Raw genomic sequence first — 22,573 nt, forward strand, 5'->3', positions numbered from 1 at the left:
CACTACACTGAATAAAGGCTTGGGCTCATCTTTTTTAAGGTGGATATTCCCCCTTTCAGTCAAAAAATTTTCGGTATGTGTCAAATCAGAAAAAAGTCGGTAATAACAGAAATCAACAAATTAATATTTAGTTGTTTAAAGATTATTTAATATATATTTATCTTGTTTACTTTTAGTTTTCACTGTTAAAGTTTGTTAGATTCTTGTTCTTGTCTAGTCAAACAGTGTATCATTCGCTTTCATAGTATTTTTTGCTTTACGTAAGAGATCATTACATCTTTGTTTCTGTTTCGTTACCTGCACCCCACGGGATCACAAAGATAAATATCTATTCTAAGAAGAAGCATTAATCAGTATAAATATAAGTATAACTACTTACTAAGAACTAGTACTAATAATATAAATTAAGAACCACAAGTCAGAATGGCTATTTTCAGATCAAAATCAAACAAACCAGGACGTCGTCCAACTAATGTCAATAATATCGATGTTAAAATCTCTTCTAAGGATGAACGAGATTTTCAAATGAATTCATCATCTGTTCATGATCCAATTTTAACTGCGGTTAATGAAGCACAACCATTCGAACAGGCTGCTGATAGAACTCTTGATAATAGAAGACCAAGTTATTTGAGTCAAGGATCTCATGATTTAAAAGATATCTTTGGAACTCCAATCGACAGACCTGATGTTTCCAATCCAACTAGAGCAAGAAATGAAAGACCTTTAGATACAATTAGAGGATTTGAATATGCTATTACTGGTGATTTATCATATCGTGATCAATTAGAGACTCATAGATTAGGTTGGGGATTCCATGAAGATTTCCCTCATTACAATTTACAAGCAACTGTTCCAGGAGCTGTTGATCCAGTTGGAGGATCTGGTTCAGCTGGTTTATATCAAGCTCCTGCAGCTAATTTTGATCAAGCAATTTATCAAAATAATAACTACAGTGCTTCAAGTTTAAGACATGACGGTAAGAAAAAGAAAAAGGGGGGTTTATTTGGTAGAAAGAAGTAATCGAGCTAAGTATAACTAGTTAGATCATTGCAATTACTACTCATTCACCATCTTTTCTACGAACTTTTACGATTGATTTTAGTGCTTTCATGGCTTTTTTTTCCCACAGCAAACAAATAAAGACACCACCACCCTTACCCCCGTCCACCCCCCCCCTTATATGATAATACATTATATCGTATCATATGAAGTTATATATTTATATAGTTATTTATGTTTATTTCTTGTATTTGTCCTTTAATAAAACAGGTATTTCTTTTACATTCGCCGCCAAAACAGCAATTGCCTGATATGGAAATGTAGAAAGTCGCGTTTTATTCTTTGGCTGTTTGGCTAGCCCATTGTTCTTTAATATTGAACAATGTAATTTTGCAATCATATGGTAGAAGGGTGTATTGTGGCAAAATGAAGCTACAAATAATGTTTTCAAATGTCTTGATATATTGAACGAAATATATAATAATATATACAATACTGAAATTACTGAATGATTTTAAGTTATAATGGTTTCATAATTTCATCATATAACATCATTTTTAAATCTTCAATGGATAAATCGTCTTTATGTTTATCAAAATCAAAGAAATCTTCAGGGATTTTTTCACTTATTGGTTCATCATTTGGATCATGATATAATTGTAAATATGGATGCTTTAAGGCATCATCAACAGTAATTCTCTTTGTAGGATGAAAAATAAGTAATTTCTCTAATAAATCAAGAGCTAATGGATTAATGTTTGGATTTATTGATGCAAATAATTGTTGAAATGGGACCTTTTTACAAAATGGTAATGATCGAATATATTCTCGAGCTCTTCTACTCTTAATATTGTAATAATCTTCCATATTTGGTGTTCCTAATACTTCCATAATAAGCCATAATTGATTATGATAATCTCGTCCAGGAAATAATGGTCTACCACTAAGCATCTCTGCAAGAATACAACCAACTGACCAAACATCAATGGCAGTAGTATATTCTTGAAAAGTTAACATAATTTCAGGAGCTCTATACCATCTTGTTGCTACATATTCTGTCATATATCCAAAATTATCTTCACTTGAAGCAATGGATCTTGCTAAACCAAAATCACAAATTTTCAAATCACAATTGGAGTTTAACAATAAATTCAGAGGCTTTAAATCACGATGAAGTACATTGGCTGAATGTAGAGCCTTTAAAGCTCTTAAAGTTTGATAAATGAAATATTGAATATGATCATCAGTTAACTTCTGACTTCGTATAACTCGATGTAAATCAGTTTCCATCAATTCTTGAATAAGATATATCTCATTGAAGCTTTCATAATTTCTGGGTCGTTGAATAGCCAATATACTAATTATATTTTCATGATTAAAATGCTTAAGAAGCTTCAATTCTCTTAATGTTCTCAAACAAAGCATGGATCTTTCAAACGGTAGGATTTTCTTGATGGCGACTTTTTGCTCAGTAGGTTTATGAATAGCTGAACAAACTATACCATAGGCACCTTGACCCACTATTTCTAGAATTTGATAATGACTCGACACATTAAATGTCACTTGCTGTTCCTGTTGTTGCTGCTGTTGCTGCTGCTGTTGCTGCTGCTGTTGCTGCTGTTGCTGCTGTTGCTGTTGCTGCTGTTGCTGCTGTTGCCGTTGAAGTTGTACTTGTTGATCAACATTCATAGTTTCGTGTTTCAGATATGATCAGTTCTGTCTGTTGGATTATGGTCTATGCAAATGACGGGAGTGATAAATGCTAACGAAAGTTTAATAGTAATAACGGGAAGAAGTGAAGGAGGAACAATTAAATTCGCCAGTAATATAATGCTATGAATGAATGAAGTACTTAACGAATAAATAGATGAATAAATAATTGGTGCTTCGATGTGATTTAATATGAAGCTGATAGTGATGACGTATTTCTAACCTTGTTTGAAGTGAGTTTTAAAAGCAATTCTGATGGGACCGAACGAAAAAATATCTTTATTATTATTATAGTAAGATACGCTTTAATTTATACGAACGAAATATGAAGGTCGATCACGAGTTAATGCTGTAGGAACGTATAATCGAGGAAGTATATATGAAAAAGGAATGATGAAGTGATTGTTCAGTTTTAACTAGTAATTGCTAAAATTTTGGTCTGGTGTAATTGAGTATAGTGTGCCTCGAATTCTTGTATATTCTATTTTATTCTATATTCTATATTATTATAATTATTATAATTATTATTATTATTTTTGTTTTATTTTTATTATATTATATTATTTTATCTTCTTGTTCTGTTAAAGCAATTATATATGCTAGAGGTCCAAAAGATATATAAGAAATGAATGAGTTAAAGGAACGTAGGAAGTTGGTAAACTTTGATGTAAGACTAAATCTTAATTGACGTGAATGTTTAAGAATTGAAGAATATTCTCTGGTATTTATAACTACACAGTTAAATCAGATCAAACCAAATCCCAGAGACAAAGTACACCTGAATCGAAATGCACGTCCAAAACAGAGTTGGGTTAAATTGCCTGTTTGTTTCAACTAACAATGTTTCATTAACGATCTGAAACAATGTCTAAATTTTTTTTCAATCACAAAACCATTAATCCGCTAACATTTACTTACTAATTTTTCAAATTATTATTTATTCTATGGGTGCTTACGAGGTTCCAACCAGCATCATCGGTAGCATAAAGCAGGAACCAGGAACAAATTCAATAAGTACATTAATTCGTGTTTACCGATTTTCAATTCGGCTTGTATTATTCACCATGTAAGGAACGGAATTTGTTGACGGTTTTGTTTTGATTATGTTTCTTTGTTCCGTTAGCCTAAATCGTTTTGCACTATACTATTGCAACCTTAAGTTTAAATACCTCTATTAATCTAAGCTAGAATTCTTTACAATCATTTGATGTTTAATTACAGTTCTTTACAATCATTCAATCTATAATTATTATACTTATGCTTATACCTATGCTTATGCTAATGCTTCTCTCCTAGTTTACTGTAGAGCTGTGTTTTGATTATTCTCAATTACCAGCCTCCCATATGCACCATTTGAATTGCTATTCCCACCAACTTATTTTAACCTTTCGAAAACATTAATACATCTATTCTCACATGCAAGATACGCAAAGTACCCAGCTCATGTTATACGAATCAGGCATCTATTCACGTCTACGTCTTTGATTCAGGTACGTAGCATGTCATTTTCAGTAGTTTAAAATATTTTTTTATTCCGCAGTATGTTTTGCAATTACCTAATCCGGTAAGTAGCAGCCAATAATTAATCCATCCGTAATACCCTTCGTTTATAGGTACCATATCGGAGTTACATTGATATAATTATTTTGATCAGTATGCAAAGCAATCAGTACAAGTTTACGATTCTACTGAATAATAATCCTAACTAGGTAAAAAATATTCGTACCTGGTAGAAGTTAATTCCACATAACTATTGTGAATCTGTCAATATCTTCGTAATTACTATTAATTACTTTCTTCGGCACATTCAGCAATTATCTGAAATTTACTAAAAAAATACGAATGACCGCCTTAGACCACATTAGTAAAGTTGCAGTATTGTTTTGATGTATTACTCTTCACGAGTTGCATAATATTGCAACTTCTGTAAATCAAATCTTACGTAAAACTATACTAAATTAAACTAACTTATACTCAAGTAAACTACACACTGGCCTCCTTCTTTTCCAAAGACCTTTCAAGTTGTCTTGATCTATCAAAATAAAGATTTGGATGATTTATATGCATTCCTTCTGCAACTTTTTGTTGTTGTTGATTTAATTGTTTGGCATGAGTAATTTCAAATACTCTTGTACAGGCAATAGTATAATCTCGTTTACCTACATCATCAATAATTTCATTAATTTGATGTTGATCTTCAATTCCTAATTCATTTAAATTAGTTATTAAATTATCAACACTTAAATCTCTATATGGACATCCATGAAATTCTCCCTTACCAGGTTTTGGCTTGGAAAGGATAGTAGCACAATCCCAAGGTTTATAATTAATTCTGGCTCCTTCTAAACCATAATTATGTCTAATATTATATTTATAATCTTTATTAAATTTTTCCATAGATATCTTTTTTGTAAATTGAATTGACCAAAATTTAAGTGCTTCATCAACATTTAATCCAATTCCCTTTAAGAATAAACCTAATTGTTGTCTACCAGCATATTTTAAATGACTATTTAATGATAAATTTTGTTGTAAAATCTTTGAACATAATGGATAATGTTGAATTATAGTTGGAGTTTGAATTGATTGATGATTAATATCACTAACTAATGATGGATCAATATTATTAAAATTATCATATTGAATATTAGAGAAATTTGAACTTAAATTATTTAATAATGGTAAAATTCTATCATCTTCTTCTAATCTTGGTAAAGTTTGAAAAGTTCTTAATAACATTGTATTTAAACTATCTTGAAATTCAGTAGCAATTAAATTTAATTGTAAACTTGAAGGAATATATGCATAACCTTGATATAAATAAATTGACCGTGAACTAACTAAATTTGCAACCTTTTCAAAGGGTAATTTAATAAAATTTTCTTTGGTTTTTATATGAGTTTTAATTTGTTCATTAGTAAATTCTATACCTGGATTATCATTCATTAAAGTATTTTTAATAAGTAAACCTGATGCATTATATAATTGATCGAATTTATCTAATTTTTCTTCATTAGTAATAAATTTCCATACTAATTTATCCGAATTCAGTTCAATAAATTCTTGTTGTTCTTTAGGTTGTAATAAATTATATCTAATTCTAAATAAAATTCCTTCATTTTTTATAAATTTCTTTCTTAAGTCTTCACTACGACAAAACACTAATCTTAATATAAAATGGGAATAATGATCTTTCATTCTTTCTCGTAAACATGCATCACCACTTGAATTCATTGGTAAATATTTTAAAAGTAATGGTCTAATAGATGCTTCTATATCCTTTAAAGATTTAGATCGTGCTACACAACTCTCGATTTCAATCAATAATTTTAATCTATCAATTGACCATGTTTCAAAATCTTCAAGGGTAATCTCTTGTAGAGGTGGAATATCATAAAATGATAATCGATGCTGATAGAGTCCTTCAAGTTTCTGTTGAATGTCTCCGCTAACACTTTCTTCGAAGTTTCTTCTTCCAGTAGTCTTTCTCTTCACTTGTCTGAACATACTACACTTACACTTACACTGTTACTTAGTCTCTACTTTTAGATAATTCAGTTATAATCAATAGGTAAACATCAACAAAAGCTGTAACTCATACGCGTCGCTCGCTACACGCCTCTGTATGCCGGAGCCTAGTGAGTAGCTAGCGAGCACTCAGCGAGCATTCAGCGAGCAGTGAGCACACTGAGCAGTGAGCACTCAGTGCACTGCTCGCGACAGGGAGCCAGCGAAAAATCAACCATGAAAAAGTCACTGGCCAAAGCAATGTCCCCCCAAGGGTATCTACTTCATTACCACAAGCAGTAAGTTCATATAAGCGCCATGGGAGATGTCCACATCGATTTGAATACGTTTCATAAACGATTATCGATCATTCAACGTCATTTGGTTCAAGATAAACTTAAACAAGTAATTATCATTGTAGGAGCTCCAGATGATGAGAATACTTATAAGAAGTCCAATGTAATTCAAAATTGGTTATTGGGTTATGAATTCACTCATACATTAATCTATGTATCGGAAGATAAATGTATTTTTATTACTAGTGAAGGTAAATCGAAATATTTAACTCATTTACCCAATAAACCCAGTCAAAATTCCAGTGATGTTGATATTTGGATTAGAACTAAAGATATTGAAAAGAATAAATCATTATTTGTTAAATTAATTGAACAAATTAAACAGGTAGATTCTCAATATGGAATTGTCATTAAAGATCAATATAAGGGTAAATTTATTGATGAATGGACTGACCAATTAAAGTTAGTTAAGGATGAATTAACTGCTATTGATATTTCATTATTAATCTCTAAATCGATTGAAATTAAAGATTCAGAAGAATTTAGTAATGTATCAACAGCAGCCAATGCATCCATTGTAATGTTGGATACTTTTACCAATGAAATGATGACTATAGTTGATGAAGAACGGAAAATTACCAATTCTAAATTAACTGATCAAATTGAAGATAAAATTGAAAATAATAATTGGTATAAGAAATCCAAATTAAGTAATAAATTAAAGAATTTTGATCCTGAATTATTAGAATGGTGTTATTCTCCAATTATTCAAAGTGGAGGAGATTATGATTTAAAACCAAGTGCTATATCAACCAATAAACAATTAATTGGTGATGGAATTATTTTAGCATCAATTGGGTTAAGATATAAATCTTATTGTTCGAATATTGCTAGAACCTTTTTAATTGATCCAACACCCGAAATGGAATCGAATTATGATTTTTTACTTCAATTACAAGATCATATAGTTAAGAATTTATTAAAACAAGGTAAATTAGCTAATGAAGTTTATCAAGGAAGTATTGAATTTATTAAACAAAATCGTCCTGAATTAGTTTCAAATTTCACTAAGAATTGTGGTTGGTTAATTGGAATTGAATTTAGAGATTCGACATTTATTTTAAATGCAAAGAATGATCGGAAATTACAAAATGGTCAAATTTTTTCAATAACTATTGGATTTAATAATCTTAATATTAAGGGTAAAAGTTATGCAGTATTATTAAGTGATACTTATAAAGTTACTGAATCGGAAGCTATATTATTAACTGATTATTCTAAACAAAGATCCGAAGTTTCATTCTTTTTTAAAGATGATAATAATAATATTATGCCAAATAATTCAATTAAACCAGAAAAGAAAATTGGAATTGAAATTGATAATGGTAAATCCAAAATTTTAAAATCTAAATTAAGACATGAATCTGCCAGTAATGAAGATGATGCAAATGCAGAAAAATTAAGACAAGAAAATCAAGTTAAATTACATGAAAGAAGACAACAAGAAGGATTAGCTAGATTTTCAAAAGCTGATGCCACTGATTCTTCAGATTTTAAACCAGTATTTAAAAAATATGAATCATATATTCGAGAATCACAAATTCCTAATACTGTACGTGATTTAAAAATCCATGTAGATTATAAAAATCAAACAATTATTTTACCAATTTGTGGTAGACCAGTTCCATTTCATATTAATTCATTTAAAAATGGTTCATCTAATGAAGAAGGTGATTATACTTATTTAAGATTAAATTTTAATTCTCCTGGTGCAGGAGGTAATGTTAGTAAAAGAACAGAATTACCTTATGAAGATAATCCCGATAATTCATTTTTAAGATCAATAACTTTAAGATCCAAAGATCGTCAACGTATGATTGATGTATTTAAAGCTATTCAAGAATTAAAGAAAGATTCCGTTAAACGAGAACTGGAACGTAAACAAATGGCCGATGTAGTAACTCAAGCTAATTTAATTGAATTAAAGGGTTCAAGAGTTAAAAAACTTGATAATGTATCTATTCGTCCTCAACCTGATAATAAAAGAGTAGCTGGAGTATTAGAAATTCATGAAAATGGTTTAAGATATCAATCATCATTTAAATCGGATCAAAGAGTAGATGTTTTATTTTCAAATATTAAACATTTATTTTTTCAACCATGTAGAGATGAATTAATTGTATTAATTCATTGTCATTTAAAAAATCCTATTATGGTAGGTAAAAGGAAAACCTTTGATGTACAATTTTATCGAGAAGCAAGTGATATGGCATTTGATGAAACTGGAGGTAGAAAGAGAAAATATAGATATGGAGATGAAGATGAATTACAACAAGAACAAGAAGAAAGAAGAAGAAAACTCTTATTAGATAAAGAATTTAAAGCATTTGCTGAATTAATTGCTGATTCATCTCATGGAATTCTTGATTTAGATATTCCATTCCGAGAATTAGGATTTCAAGGGGTACCATTTAGATCCTCAGTATTTTGTATGCCAACCAGAGATTGTTTAGTTCAATTAATTGATCCACCATATTTAGTAGTTACTTTAGAAGAAATTGAAGTGGCCCATTTAGAAAGAGTTCAATTTGGGTTAAAGAATTTCGATATGGTATTTGTATTTAAAGATTTTTCTAAACCCGTAGTTCATATTAATACAATTCCCATGGAATTATTAGAAGATGTTAAAAGTTGGTTAACTGATGTTGATATACCTTTAAGTGAAGGACAAGTTAATTTAAATTGGATTACATTTATGAAAGCAGTTCAATCAGATCCATATCAATTCTTTGCTGATGGAGGTTGGAGTTGTTTAACTGGTTATGGAGAATCCGATGATGAAGATGAAGAAGATCAAGAACTGGAATTCGAAGTTAGTGATGAAGATCCTGATGATGAAAGTGCAGTCAGTGAAGATGATGATGAAGAAGATGATTATGCTAGTGATTCTGGTAGTGGATCTGATTTTAGTGGAGATGAAGAAGAAGATGGAGAAGATTGGGATGAAATGGAAAGAAAAGCCGCCAAAGAAGATAGCAGACGATTCAGAGAATGAGATTGATTGAAATTGATTATGTACAGTAGTGTTCTTATTGTTTTGATTTGATTTGATTTGTTTTCATTTGTACTACTTTACAATAAATATAATAAATATATACGTACATGATAATTAATTCAACTCTAATTAATTCAACTCTAATTAATTCAACTCTAACGAAGTCCATAAATCTCTAAACCCCCACCATGAAGCTCCACTACCACAAACACCTACCCAGAATGGAGTTAAACATCCTTCACGAAGTGACCAATGTAATACTAGAGGTACTTGAATGACTTGTTTAAATAACGCAATTTTCCAACTAGTAGTATTCCACTCCTTTAAGGGACTTCTTCTAATTAATTCTATAATCTCAATTACGAGATATAATCCCCATACTCTTGAACACCAAATATAAGTTTCAAAAGACCACCAATCATTATCAGATGTACCTATCCAATTATGATCAGTAATCCAACCAGCATTTTCTAAGAGTTCTAATACCAAACAATTAATTGATTGAAGAAAATTAATGATTCGATAGGACTTTGGAGTTGAAGCCGATGGATCTGTCATAGCTGTGAATTCATCAATAATCCATGGCATATATTTAATGGATTCAGTTAATCTATTAAAGATTCTAATATCTGATAAATATGATGAAATAGCCTTTAAATGTATAGCTAAATGTGAAGGTTTAGTAGCTTCCTTTTCATTATATATTGGTTTAGATATATTAAGGAATTTATTTAATTTATTTAATTTATTTTCTTCTTGACCAACTAAATTAAAATTAAATACTCGTTTAATAATCGATACTAAATTATATCTCTGTACCAATAAGAAATGTTTAATTTTATATTGATTATTTAATACAGCACTTATAAGTAAAGTAAAATAACAAATGAAATATAAATTAGCATCTACAGTAGATGATTTGGCTAAGATTTTATCATTAATTTCTTGATAGAATTTTCGAGATAACACTGATTTTTTTAATAATCCATTAAGTTTTAAGATTATTGATAATGGAATAGTATATCCAATAGAATTTCTCGGTGATTTCACTGGGGTAGATAATGGAGATATGGCATGAATACTCATAGTAGAATTAGTATAGTATGTATGGGTGTATAGTATGTATAGTATACAGTAGTATATATAGTATACAGTAGTATATAGTCGTATATAGTGGTATATATAGTAGAATAGAGTATATATAGAATTTAGTATAGTCTATAAAATCGTATTTCCATTACGCAAGCGCAAGTGACCAAAATGGACCTCGGATCGAATACACCAAAACGGAAAAAAAAGTCGATGGATGCAAAATTTAAATAATTAATAAATAACAAAGTATAGTATATTGAATATACAAGTATATAAAAATAATAACCAAACACAACACAGAGATGTACTATAAAGAATTGAAGTATGAAGTATGTCAAATGTTACATTAATTTTTGATCATCATCAGAAGATCTATGGAGTGCCATTGAGACATGAGATCTGACAGCATCTATGGCAATACCTTCCTTTCTGGCAAATTCTTCCATACCTCTTTGATCGGCTGAACCTACTGTTTCCAATACAATTTCATTAATTTCTTCAATTTCATCTTCAACTTGTGGTAAAAGTAAATTTAATATAACTCCAATTATACCAGTAACAGCAAATCCAGTTTCCATAACTAAAATTATAGCATTGAAAAATCCTGCAAGTGATTTATTTGGTCCAGTATAAGTAAATACTGTACTAAACCAATCAGCCTGTAAAGTAGCTCCTAATCCTGGTAAAAGTGATGCTGTTAATAAGAAACGATCTCTTCTAGTAAATTCGGTAGTTGAAATAATTTTTATACCTGATACTGCAACAGCACAGAATAAAAATGAAGTCATACCACCAAGAACTGCACTTGGAATAGATGTAAGAGCAGCTGCGAATTTTGAAAATACTCCCATAACAATAAGGAAGAATGCACACCAATAACCAACTTTTCTATTAGCACATTTAGTAATTGAAATTACCCCATTATTTTGAGCAAATGTTGACATTGGAGTGATGGTTAAAAGACCAGCTAATAATCCATTAAATCCATCAGCAAGAACTCCACCTTGAATTCTTGATTCATATAATTCTCCTTCAACTTCTAAACGTGAAACATCTGAAGTGGCTGTAATATCACCAATGGATTCCATCATTAATGTAATATAGACGGCCAAGAATGGAAGTACAATTGGTCCATAAACCTTTAATTTAAAAGTATGAACCCACATAAATGTAGCTACTGGAGCTGCATCAATTGAAGATCTATTAAAATAACCACATGCAGCAGCAACTATACATCCAACTAATAAACCAACAATAACAGCACATGATTTCATGATTGGAGATCCGAATTTTTCAGAAAGAATAATAGTAAGATAAACTAAAAATCCAAGACCAACCCATTGAGCAGAACCCCAAGGTAAAGTATGACGACCAGCAGTACACATTTCACCTACACAACCTGAACCACCAACCCAATCTTGGAATCCACTACCAACTAATGAAGCTCCAATAAGGAAAACAACAGGACCAGTAACAATTGGTGGAAAAATCTTTTGTAAAGTTTTTGGAGGAGTAAATGAAAGTAAGATTTCAAGTAAAGCACATACTGAAGATGTAGCTAATATATAACCATAACCATCTGGACAAGGTAAAAATTTACCATTTGCATCTACGGGACAAGCTCCTGTTTTATACATTAATGGGAAAGCATTTGTGACTACAGAAATAGTTGCAAATGAAGTACCAACCACTGATAATAATCCAGTACCAAGATAATATTTCGTACCATAAATATGAAATCTTGTTATTTGTATACATGAAAGTATACCAGAAGTTATAAGTGATACACTAACTAAATATTGAGAAACATCTGGTGGTAAATTAGCTACACCAGCAATAATAATTGGAGGAGTAGCAATACCTGCTAACATAGCTAAAGAATGTTGAAATCCAAGAATTAACCCAAGTACTATGGGCATTTCTGAATTCAAACCAAAAAATGGTTGAGTCTTAGGTTCTTTAGCGAAAAATGGTACATCAGGTACAAACAAATATGAATAATCATAATCTCCAAGTAAACCTTCTTTGGTAGTCCACTTTCTAATTAACCTTTTACTAGTTGCACTAATATCTGGCAAGGCCATGTTGAGTTAATATTACTTTGATTTTTCGAGATTACTTATAATTATTAAAATCGTGAATATTGTGAATAGTTTGTCTATATATATATACAAATAATCTATATCTATTATTGTAATACATATAGATCATGTAGAGATAACATAGTGAAAATTTTCACTTTGTAGCTCAAAACTGATAAGCAGCAAACTAACAATTAATTTTTTTTCTACCTAATTATGCTTATCTTGAGAGTCCAAAATACAAAGTTGATTAGACCAAGTGTAAATTGACACATAGGGTAACGCTCGCGTAGAGGAATGAATAGCGCAAAAGGGTTTTAGGCCAATTTTAGGCCAATTAACGGGCCGTGTAAAACAAATGGCATAAAGCGAATTTAGTTAAGGGGCATTTTCCAAGAATTATGGATAAAAATTTAATTGGTGTAAGATAAATTTACTATGAGCGGCGCATGAAAAAGTGAAAAATTCGTAAAAATCTCGGCGATCTCCATGATTTTTAATTACCAATACAGAAATAGCGATTAAGAGATTAGAAGTTGTTGTAAATTATAAATTATAAATTATAAATTAGATAATAACGAAATAATTTGTTATATTTTATATGATTGATTTGATATGATATGGTATGATTTTCATTTGATTTATTTGATATGATATTGTATTATATTCTGATATCTTTCGGTCTAATATTGATGTTGTAAGATATGGTTTAGATACGTCTCATTGACAACTAACGTTTTTAAGGTAATGGAGTGATATATTTCGGGATTATAACGGTATTCTATCGAACAATAGTATTCTACATTTATAGTTCTGACAGGTTAAGAATGAAGACTGTGAACAATAAAATAGTTTGTTCACTATAAACTACAGAATGAAATAGTTAATTTACTAATTTAATCTATTATTGCTTCCTTGCACGAGGGATAATCCGTTCGCATTTGCGCGTTATGTGTTCGGAAATCTCCATATTCCAAAAGGTATATTTTTATTGCAAAGTAATAATTGCAGCAAAAAATCAGAATACCAGTATATGGAACTAGTAGGACCTGCTTCATGAGATAATCCATTAGTAGTGACTTAAATATGTCATTTCATATCTATAATCAGAAAAAATGAGATTTAACTACGAGTAGCACCACCAGCATTACCAGTAAATTAGTGGTATTAACACCGAGTGCAACCGAATGGAATGCTTTTAAATATCTGTGGGAATCGAACAGTTTATATGCTGTTATATTGCTCTACGTTTTATAGTCAAAGTGTATACTCTAAAGCTTAATAAAAAGAGGGACCAGATTTTCGGCCAAGAATGCCGCAGATTGCATCATAAGAATAGATGGAAAGTGAGAATATAACACGTGGCTCGGTAAATGATGAACAGTGGGTTTAGAGAGTAACATGAACTGATCATGGAATGATCAGAAGACAGATGTATATGAATAAGATCAACTTTGATGATGATCTTGTGTGTGGAATTATTGATTAGAATTCCGAATACTGATAGCCAAGAAAATTTCAGTAGTTCGGGACGACAAAACGCCCAGAATATACAAAATAAACACGAGAAATATATATTTGAACACACGACACTACACAAAAGGTGACTTCTGCCACGACATTATAAAAAGAAATTCATGTGAATCCTATCTTTCACATTACATATGCATAAGTATCAAGAATACACATGTAAAGTAAAACCTAAATAGAGATCAAGCCATAATAGAAAGAACTTAAGGAACAAATATAAGAAGAAAAAAAAGGAGGGTACTAAAGAAGATTTATTACCGAAACTTTAACGACTTTGTCAGAAAATTAGCCTAAGTAAATAAGCTTTCTTCATCTACATTTGGTTCTGTGTAGACCAAGAATCGAATCATGTCTTTTATTTATTTTAATATTGTATTGTACACGTATAGTCATCTTCCAAGAGAGTAGAATCCTTATTGTCTGAATATAGTGGATCGCACAATAATTTCATTTCATGTCGTCTGACTAAAATTACGTAATGGCCTAAAAGAGACAACAAAAAAATTAAATTGGCCTCATCTAGAGATCCTCAAAATGAATTCTATTGTAATGTCTTATAATAAATTATATTATACGGTATTATGTACAAATTGTACTGCACTAAATAGTAAGGCTTCTAATGTAACAGCCATTAATTTCTTCGAAGATAATGCACAATCAGCAGAAATATGTCGACCAAGTACCACAAATATTCGAACAAGTGAGCCCAATTTGGATGTGGTAACGCATCACACGACATTTAACTCTTTTTTTCCCTATAATTCAAAATACACATTAAGAGAATTTTATACACATTTGACTCAAGGGTTGTGATGCCTGAATTGGGATTGGCCAGTATCTTCCGCGTCTTAATCGATCCTTGATTAGAGCAGGAACCAATATCACAATTTATTCTATGAAGACGTAAAATAAAAGAACCCTTGTGCACATCATTGACCCCGCCATTACACTAAACTCTAAACTCTAGTGACTCGCACCCACCCTTAAGCACTTTCTACTTTGCTACCACCAGCATTCAAGCAAGATCCAACTCCGCATGCCAGTCGCGTTCCATCAACAGATTGAACGATTGAAAGATTACCTTGAATGACATGACGTATAATAAAAAAAATAAGAAACTAAAACCTAAATTAACAAGAGCCAAAAAAAATAAATAAATAAAAGCCAAAAAAAATAAAATGCATGAAAAAATATAAAAAAAGTGATGTTCCTAAAATATTAATATTCCCCGAATGGGATTGTATCTTCGAGATAAATTCTACCAAACTTCCAGTAAATAGATACTTTACTTCTTTAACAAACTGCTAGTCGTCTACGTCGGTCGTTCATATTAATAATTGAGACGAACAGCAGTAATATTAGTGTTGACAATATAAGAAACATAGAATATCTCCTTATATCAGTAGTAATTTAATGACACCTATTAATTAATTTATTAGATTTATCATAACATTAACAACATAACATAACATAATATAATAACCATGAATATAAAAGATTCAATGTTTAAACGACCCCAGAAATTCTTCAAAGTTAGATTTAATAACTTATTCAGAAGAAAATTACAAACATATCTCGTATTAGCATTATGTTTAATAATATCTTTTTCATTAATAACATCTTCATCATTTATAATTAGTTCATCATCTGATGAATCCATAAGAACCATAATTCAAGCAGGACCAGGAGGAGCCAATACTAAATATTTAAAATCATTTCTATCACCATCTCAAGATGATCCTGATTCAGAAATAGAATATTATGAACATGAAGATCCTGATAATTATTTAAAGGAAAAAGTTGAAATTCTTTATCAACAAAAATTATTATCTGATTTAGAGCATAAATATTGGGTATTAGATGTAGATCATACAAAAGATAGTTCTATAACCATTCCAAATTATTATTTTGCATCATCAGTTGATTCTTTAAGTGAAGAAGTTATTTCAAAACCAGTAATACAACCTTTTGATCCTAGATTTACTTTAGGAGTATATTATCATTATTTAGCCCAAAAATTTCAATCTGAGGATGCCAATACTAAAGATCAATCATCATATGCTGATGATGAAAAGGATGTTTCATCAGTTAAAGTACCATTTAATTGGTATGATTGGGTTGATTTATCACCATTAAATCAATATCTCTTAGCATCATCTTCTGATTTAAATCGTCCTTCCTGTGATATCATTGACTCAAGAGAAGCTGAAACTCGTTTCCGTGAAGAAAAGAAAGCTAAAGAAAAAGAAACAGAAAGATTAATTAAGGTATTAAAAGGTGAAGATCCTGATGCAGAAGAAGAAAAGAAAGAAGGAAAGAAAGAGAAAAGATCAATATCAGATATTCATAAACGTCTAGAATCAAAAGAAGCTAGTGCTTTTTGTGTAAATGATGAAAATTTACCTCCTGATCATTATGATGGACATAAAATTCATCCTGGATTTAATACATTTACTCATGAAGGTAAAGGTAATCAAGCAAATACTATATTAGTTGGAGCTTCTTATCTTTATTCATTTGCAAGAGCTCCAGCTTCATTAATTTTCGTCACTAAAGATGGTACTTATAATATCCCAATTGATTTTTCTAATAAACAACCACTTCTTGATAATGGACTTGTTGAACAATATGTTGCTAATACTGGTAAAACTAGTCTTGATGTTGTTCAAGAATATAATAATCTTCAAAAAATTCATCCTCCTAATAAACAAGATGTTATTGATTCTTATCAAGTGATTCTTGAACATTCATCCTTTGATGTTGATTTCGATAGTATTATTAAAGAATTAGAAGTAAGAGAAAAGGATAAATCCTTAGCTGAAAATGAACAAAATTATTTGAATTCCCTTAGATATTCTGAATATAAAATTCATAATGGAGGTCCACCAAAATATTTTGAAGAAGCAAGACTTTATGAAACTGCTTATGGTGATCATTATGATTGGAGATTCTTTAAAGGTATAATGTATGGTAGTTATGAACAAACCCTTATTCTTCATCGTTTGATTCGTACTTGGTTATCTTTTACTAGAAAGGCTGGTATTAGATCTTGGGTTGCCCATGGCTCTCTTCTTAGTTGGTATTGGGATGGTCTTGCCTTCCCATGGGATAATGATATTGATGTTCAAATGCCAATTTTTGATTTACATAAATTATCTCTTGAATTTAATCAAACATTAATTATTGAAGATACTGAAGATGGTTATGGAAGATATTTCCTTGATTGTGGTACATTCATAACTCAAAGAAATAAAGGTAATGGAAATAATAATATCGATGCAAGATTTATTGATGTTGATAGTGGACTTTATGTTGATATAACTGGATTAGCAATATCTAATTCTGAAACTCCTGAAAGATATTTGAGACGTTTACCAAAGGATTGGAAGACTCCAAAAGATGTCGAAAAGGAAAAGGAAGAAGCAAAGAAAGCAAAGGAAGAAGCAGAAGCAAAGGCTAAAGGTGAAGATACCAAAGAAGGTGAATCAAAGGATTCCGCAAAGGAAAATTCTGAATCCAAACAACAAAAGAACAATAAACGTGAAGATACTAGAACCCTTCGTACATGGACTGAAATCAATAGGAAATTACAAGTCTATAATTGTCGTGATAATCATTTCACTCATTTGAATGAATTTTCTCCTCTTATAAAAACCACAATTGAAGGTGAAGTAGGATATATTCCAAACAAATATACTACACTCTTAAAACAAGAATATCGTGGTGGATTAACTTCAAAGAAATTTAAAGGTTGGGTATTTGTTCCACAAATCAGATTATGGTTGAGAGAAACTGATTTATATTATTTCCTCAAAGATAAAGAAGTTTGGAATAAATTCCATAATTATAATTTGAATTATCTTATGAATTTTGATAATATCAATACCAATAAAACTCTGGCAGAAGATCTTTTCCAAGATTTCCAATATGAAATGACAGAAGAAGAATTGGAAAATTTGAAGTATGAAATCGAAGTTAATGAGAAAGCAGGAAATAAAGCTTTTAAAGCTCATAAAATCGAATTAAATGATGATGATGTTAAAAAGATTCATAATTTAAAACTTGATGAATTATTGGAATTATTAAGTAAGGATGAAATCTTTATGAATTATTATCAAACTAAAGATTTTACTACATTCCATGAAGAAGAAATGATGAGACTTCTATATGGTAAATCTACCGCAAGTTTGATTAAGGATGCTCCTGATTTCCCTCCTATTAAATATGATCCATTCTTATTTAAATTAAAGAATGATTTCACAACTTTTGAAGAAGAAGTTGATAGATATGTTCAATTATCTCGTGCTTACGAAGAACAAGAGAAGGCTGCAAAAGTAAAACCTGTCAAGGCAATTTCGTAATCTTTCTCATTTGCATTAATAGAACAACCACAACCACACATTATAATAGTCAAACATTGCAATTGCATACATTGATAACCTCATATACTGCATCAAATAAAGTCTTTTTTCATTTTCATTTAAATTGTATTTTATTATAGTTTTTCATTTTTAAATATACTTAATTTATTAAAAATGTGAATAATTAATTTTATTTAAAATATGTAGAATATACCGTTTATTACTGAGACACGTTTTAATCATAGAACGAAAGAAATTTGCGTCTATTTATATATTTTACTTTACATCTAATTAAAACGTTGAGTAAAAAATAATTAATTATTATTACTGTTGGAGATCCCATGAAACATCAAACAAAGTTTAAATAAATCAAAGCCTCTTTCAACCCTACTATTTATAGTCCAGTACGGCATTGCATTTATATAGCCGCAAATAAATAGCAAAGGGTTTGGTACCCAGGCGTTTGGTGCGGGTTTTAAAAATAGGGCTGTCAATAATTATAATTAGAAATATTTGCGCTTTTTGTTTTACAGTCACCTTTTTATTAATTTTTACTTTATTTTATTTTATTTTATAATTTTTACCGTTACTTTATTTTATTATTATTTATTTTATGTTTTATTTCATTTTTTAATGCAAATCTCGTCATCCTAACTTTCATTGGCTTCCAGAGAAAACTTTGCTTGAGCTATTAAGTTTGGTGGGGCATCCATAGTAGGTAGCATTACTTCTATCATTCTAATTTTATTTGGAATTTTAAATGAAGAATTATTAAATAATTGATCTAATTCTCCAACTGTCGAAGTTCGAATGGCTTCATAAGCTTTAGCATTAAATAACGGTAGTATGGCCAAATTATTCCAGGGTTGAATATCATTGTAGGTAGCATTCATTCCATGAATTAATCTTTCTATAGTATAACCATCATTATTCAATACATACAACCAAGTATTATTACATTCCCATTTACATAAAGTAGAGATTTCTTGAACAGTTAATTGTAATGACCCATCCCCAACAAATAAAATAACTCGTTTATTGGGATCAATTTCTTGAGCTGCCATAGCAGCTCCAACAGTTGCCCCTACTGTAAATCCAATTGATCCCCATAATACTTGAGATATTCCAATGGTATTATTAGGAAATTTAGATTGAATAATACCAAATGCTGAAGTACCTGTTTCTGTGACAATGATATCCCCTTCTTCAAACCATGTAGATACTTTTGACCATAAATATTCTTGCGTTAAGGGACTTGAAGGTGAGAATTTAGTTGTATCTAATTGTGCAATCACTGGAATGGGTGGTGGAATATAATTCTTAGGAACACTAATAACTCGTAATAATTCTTGTAAGGTTTCTTTCATTTGAACTCCAGGAAAAGTAGCTTGTTTGATTTTAGTGTAATCCAGATGAAACTCAACTATATTCTTTGTCTTGTAAGAATATGAGAATGAACCGGTATTGAAATCAGATAACAAAGCACCTACTGAAAGAATTAAATCACTATTCTCTACAAACTCTTTAACGTCAGGCTGACTTAAAGTACCAACATAAACTCCCCCAAATCGGGGATGAGATTCATCAATAGTGGATTTCCCCATAGGCGTAGTGAATACAGGAAATCCAGTTTTATTTACTAATTGTTCGACTTCTGATTTGCAGTTATGTCTTGAAGCGCAAGCATCTACGAGAATAATTGGATTATGAGAAGTTGAAAGTAATTTTTTAATTAGTTCAATGACTTCTTCTTGAGCTTCTGGTTCATTGGGTCTTAGTGATAAGTCAATAGGTTGATTCAATAAATTTCCTGAAATTTTTAAATCAACTAAATTAGCTGGTAAGCCAATATATACGGGACGTTGATAGATATAAGCTTCTCTTATACAACGATCAATTTCCATTGGAGCTGTTGTAATATCCGATAAAAAGGCTGTTGTTTGACTGATATTATTGGACATTCTATGAAAAACTGTGAAATCACCATTACCTAATGTATGGTGTAATAATAATTGCTTAGCTTGGCTAGCTATTGATGGTACACCTACAACATGAAGTAACCCTACATGTTCAGCATAAGCTCCACCCACTCCATTAAGAGCAGATAATTCACCAACACCAAAGGTTGTAACCAAGCATGCTAACCCTTTTATACGACTATAACCATCAGCTGCATAAGCAGCATTCAATTCATTGGCATTACCTGCCCATCTCATTTTTGGTATCTCATATACTTTATCTAGTAAGGAAAGGTTGAAGTCTCCTGGAAGTCCAAAGATCGTATCAACTTGTAACTGATGTAGTCTTTCGAATAAGTATCTTCCTAGTGTTATATCTGACATGGTTAAGGGTATATTAATTATATTAATTAAAAATTGAATATTTTTTGCAATAAGATACTCAGCAGGTATATATAGTAAATAGTAGTGATCCCGTGATGGTAAGTTAAATATAATAAGAATGCGTTATGATAAGTGTCTTAATAATATTAATATTATTATAATGACTCTTATTCAACATAATTTGAGAAAGTTACATATTTGTAAAAGAATATACTATGAACATGATCTAAGTGGAATGGTTATAATTGGTAAATAGCAACCTGATTCCATTTAAACGCATACTCATTGAACTGTCAGCTAATAAGTTACAGTTAAGCGCATATAGTCAATAAAAAAATAATATTTTTTTTCTTCATCAAGTGACCACTGACACGTGCAGTGAGGAGAGAGGAGAAGGCGAAGGAGGAGGAGACAGTTACCCGGCGCTCCCTCTTCCCCAAAAATTATCACGAGGGATTTTCTCAGGTGATCCTCTAAAACCCACAACAAATCCTTGTTTTGAAAACGTGATTAGTATCACAACGTACCCATACAGAACACACTAATTGTTGCAAACAAGTTTCTATAAACAACATAGTTTAATTAAAGGACAGACACTACCATAGACAAACTTCCAGTTACAGTACCACCATTAAGTAAGTAGTTTAATTAACAAACAATTAAGCAATTGTCCAATTGTTTATAAGCAATCTTGAGTCTAATATAGAGTGAGTTGTTTTTGTGCAGCAATACTATAGAACTCGTGATACAGGTCACACCAACAGACCCCCCCCCTCCACAACTCCAACCAACATACTAACAAACTTTATAGAATGCCTAAAAGAGATATTGAAGACCGTGCTGGTGATAATGATTCTAAAAAATCAAAGAGTTCGGGAGCTAATGATAAAAAGGACGACAACATTGTTATTGACTCGGAATTATTAGGTCAACAATCTTCATATGCTAAGACCGATCAAGTGACTTCATCAAATACTGATCATGATGATAACTCTGGAGGAGTTAATTCAGAAGGTAAGGATGATGATCAAGATATTAGTGAAGCAGAAGCAGAAGCTGCTGCGGTTGCTGCGGTTGCTGCTGAAGCTGATAAGCTGCATTCAGCTTTTCAAGAAGCCTATAAGTATCAACAACAACAGCAACAAGCTCAACAACAACATCATCATGCCGCAGCAGCCGTTGCAGCAGCCGGAGGACCAAATTCCGGAACTACTGTTTCAAGAACTACTTTCCAACCAACGACTTTACCAACTAGTAATAAACCACAACATGGTAGCGACGAATGGCATAAACAAAGAAGAGAAAATCATAAAGAAGTTGAAAGAAGAAGAAGAGAATCAATTAATTTAGGAATTAAAGAATTGGCTACATTAATTCCAACTCAAGATACTAATAAAGCACAAATTTTACAAAGAGCTGTTGAATATATAAAAAGATTAAAGGAAAATGAAAATAATAATATTGAAAAATGGACTTTAGAGAAATTATTAACTGAACAAGCTGTTAGTGATTTAAGTTCCTCCAATGAAAAATTAAAGTCTGAATTAGAGAGAGCATATAAAGAGATTGAGCAATGGAAATCAATTGCGAGACCAGA

General features: G+C 30.8%; 9 protein-coding genes across 9 annotated transcripts; 4 read left to right on the forward strand and 5 right to left on the reverse strand. All coding sequences in view use genetic code 12, as the record gives it.

The window, feature by feature from the left end:
• Positions 1-7: 7 nt before the first annotated feature.
• RJT21DRAFT_119920 (uncharacterized protein) lies at positions 8-1,297 on the forward strand. The gene has a single exon (XM_064881571.1). It carries the CDS (start codon positions 424-426, stop codon positions 1,021-1,023), a length of 600 nt encoding a protein of 199 aa, XP_064738216.1. The 5' UTR covers positions 8-423; the 3' UTR covers positions 1,024-1,297.
• CEK1 (mitogen-activated serine/threonine-protein kinase) lies at positions 1,298-2,605 on the reverse strand. The gene has a single exon (XM_064881572.1). It carries the CDS (start codon positions 2,425-2,427, stop codon positions 1,522-1,524), a length of 906 nt encoding a protein of 301 aa, XP_064738217.1. The 5' UTR covers positions 2,428-2,605; the 3' UTR covers positions 1,298-1,521.
• A 1,980-nt stretch (positions 2,606-4,585) lies between these two features.
• Positions 4,586-6,325, reverse strand: PRI2 (DNA primase subunit). Its single transcript, XM_064881573.1, has one exon. The coding sequence runs from the start codon at positions 6,217-6,219 to the stop codon at positions 4,696-4,698; it is 1,524 nt and encodes a 507-aa protein (XP_064738218.1). The 5' UTR covers positions 6,220-6,325; the 3' UTR covers positions 4,586-4,695.
• Positions 6,326-6,498: 173 nt separating this feature from the next.
• Positions 6,499-9,680, forward strand: CDC68 (chromatin-remodeling protein). The gene has a single exon (XM_064881574.1). It carries the CDS (start codon positions 6,538-6,540, stop codon positions 9,568-9,570), a length of 3,033 nt encoding a protein of 1,010 aa, XP_064738219.1. The 5' UTR covers positions 6,499-6,537; the 3' UTR covers positions 9,571-9,680.
• A 1-nt stretch (position 9,681) lies between these two features.
• On the reverse strand, positions 9,682-10,792 carry CSO99 (Cso99p). The gene has a single exon (XM_064883345.1). The coding sequence runs from the start codon at positions 10,654-10,656 to the stop codon at positions 9,715-9,717; it is 942 nt and encodes a 313-aa protein (XP_064738220.1). The 5' UTR covers positions 10,657-10,792; the 3' UTR covers positions 9,682-9,714.
• Positions 10,793-12,901, reverse strand: XUT1 (Xut1p). The gene has a single exon (XM_064882851.1). It carries the CDS (start codon positions 12,744-12,746, stop codon positions 11,004-11,006), a length of 1,743 nt encoding a protein of 580 aa, XP_064738221.1. The 5' UTR covers positions 12,747-12,901; the 3' UTR covers positions 10,793-11,003.
• A 2,874-nt stretch (positions 12,902-15,775) lies between these two features.
• Positions 15,776-18,634, forward strand: MNN4 (Mnn4p; the record flags this gene model as incomplete). Its single annotated transcript, XM_064885436.1, has 3 exons — positions 15,776-16,493; positions 16,632-17,674; positions 17,804-18,634. 3 exons carry the CDS (start codon positions 15,776-15,778, stop codon positions 18,632-18,634), a joined length of 2,592 nt encoding a protein of 863 aa, XP_064738222.1.
• Positions 18,635-19,132: 498 nt separating this feature from the next.
• On the reverse strand, positions 19,133-21,253 carry PDC11 (indolepyruvate decarboxylase 1). The gene has a single exon (XM_064881575.1). The coding sequence runs from the start codon at positions 20,974-20,976 to the stop codon at positions 19,285-19,287; it is 1,692 nt and encodes a 563-aa protein (XP_064738223.1). The 5' UTR covers positions 20,977-21,253; the 3' UTR covers positions 19,133-19,284.
• Positions 21,254-22,226: 973 nt separating this feature from the next.
• On the forward strand, positions 22,227-22,568 carry CBF1 (Cbf1p; the record flags this gene model as incomplete). The annotated part of the gene is made up of 1 exon (XM_064885224.1): positions 22,227-22,568. A coding segment is annotated over one exon (342 nt), but the record flags the coding sequence as incomplete, so codon positions are not given.
• Between the last annotated feature and the right edge of the window lie 5 nt (positions 22,569-22,573).

The sequence above is a fragment of the Scheffersomyces amazonensis genome (genome assembly GCF_036850825.1).
Source record: "Scheffersomyces amazonensis strain UFMG-HMD-26.3 chromosome Unknown RJT21scaffold_3, whole genome shotgun sequence".
NCBI classification, from domain to species: domain Eukaryota; kingdom Fungi; phylum Ascomycota; class Pichiomycetes; order Serinales; family Debaryomycetaceae; genus Scheffersomyces; species Scheffersomyces amazonensis.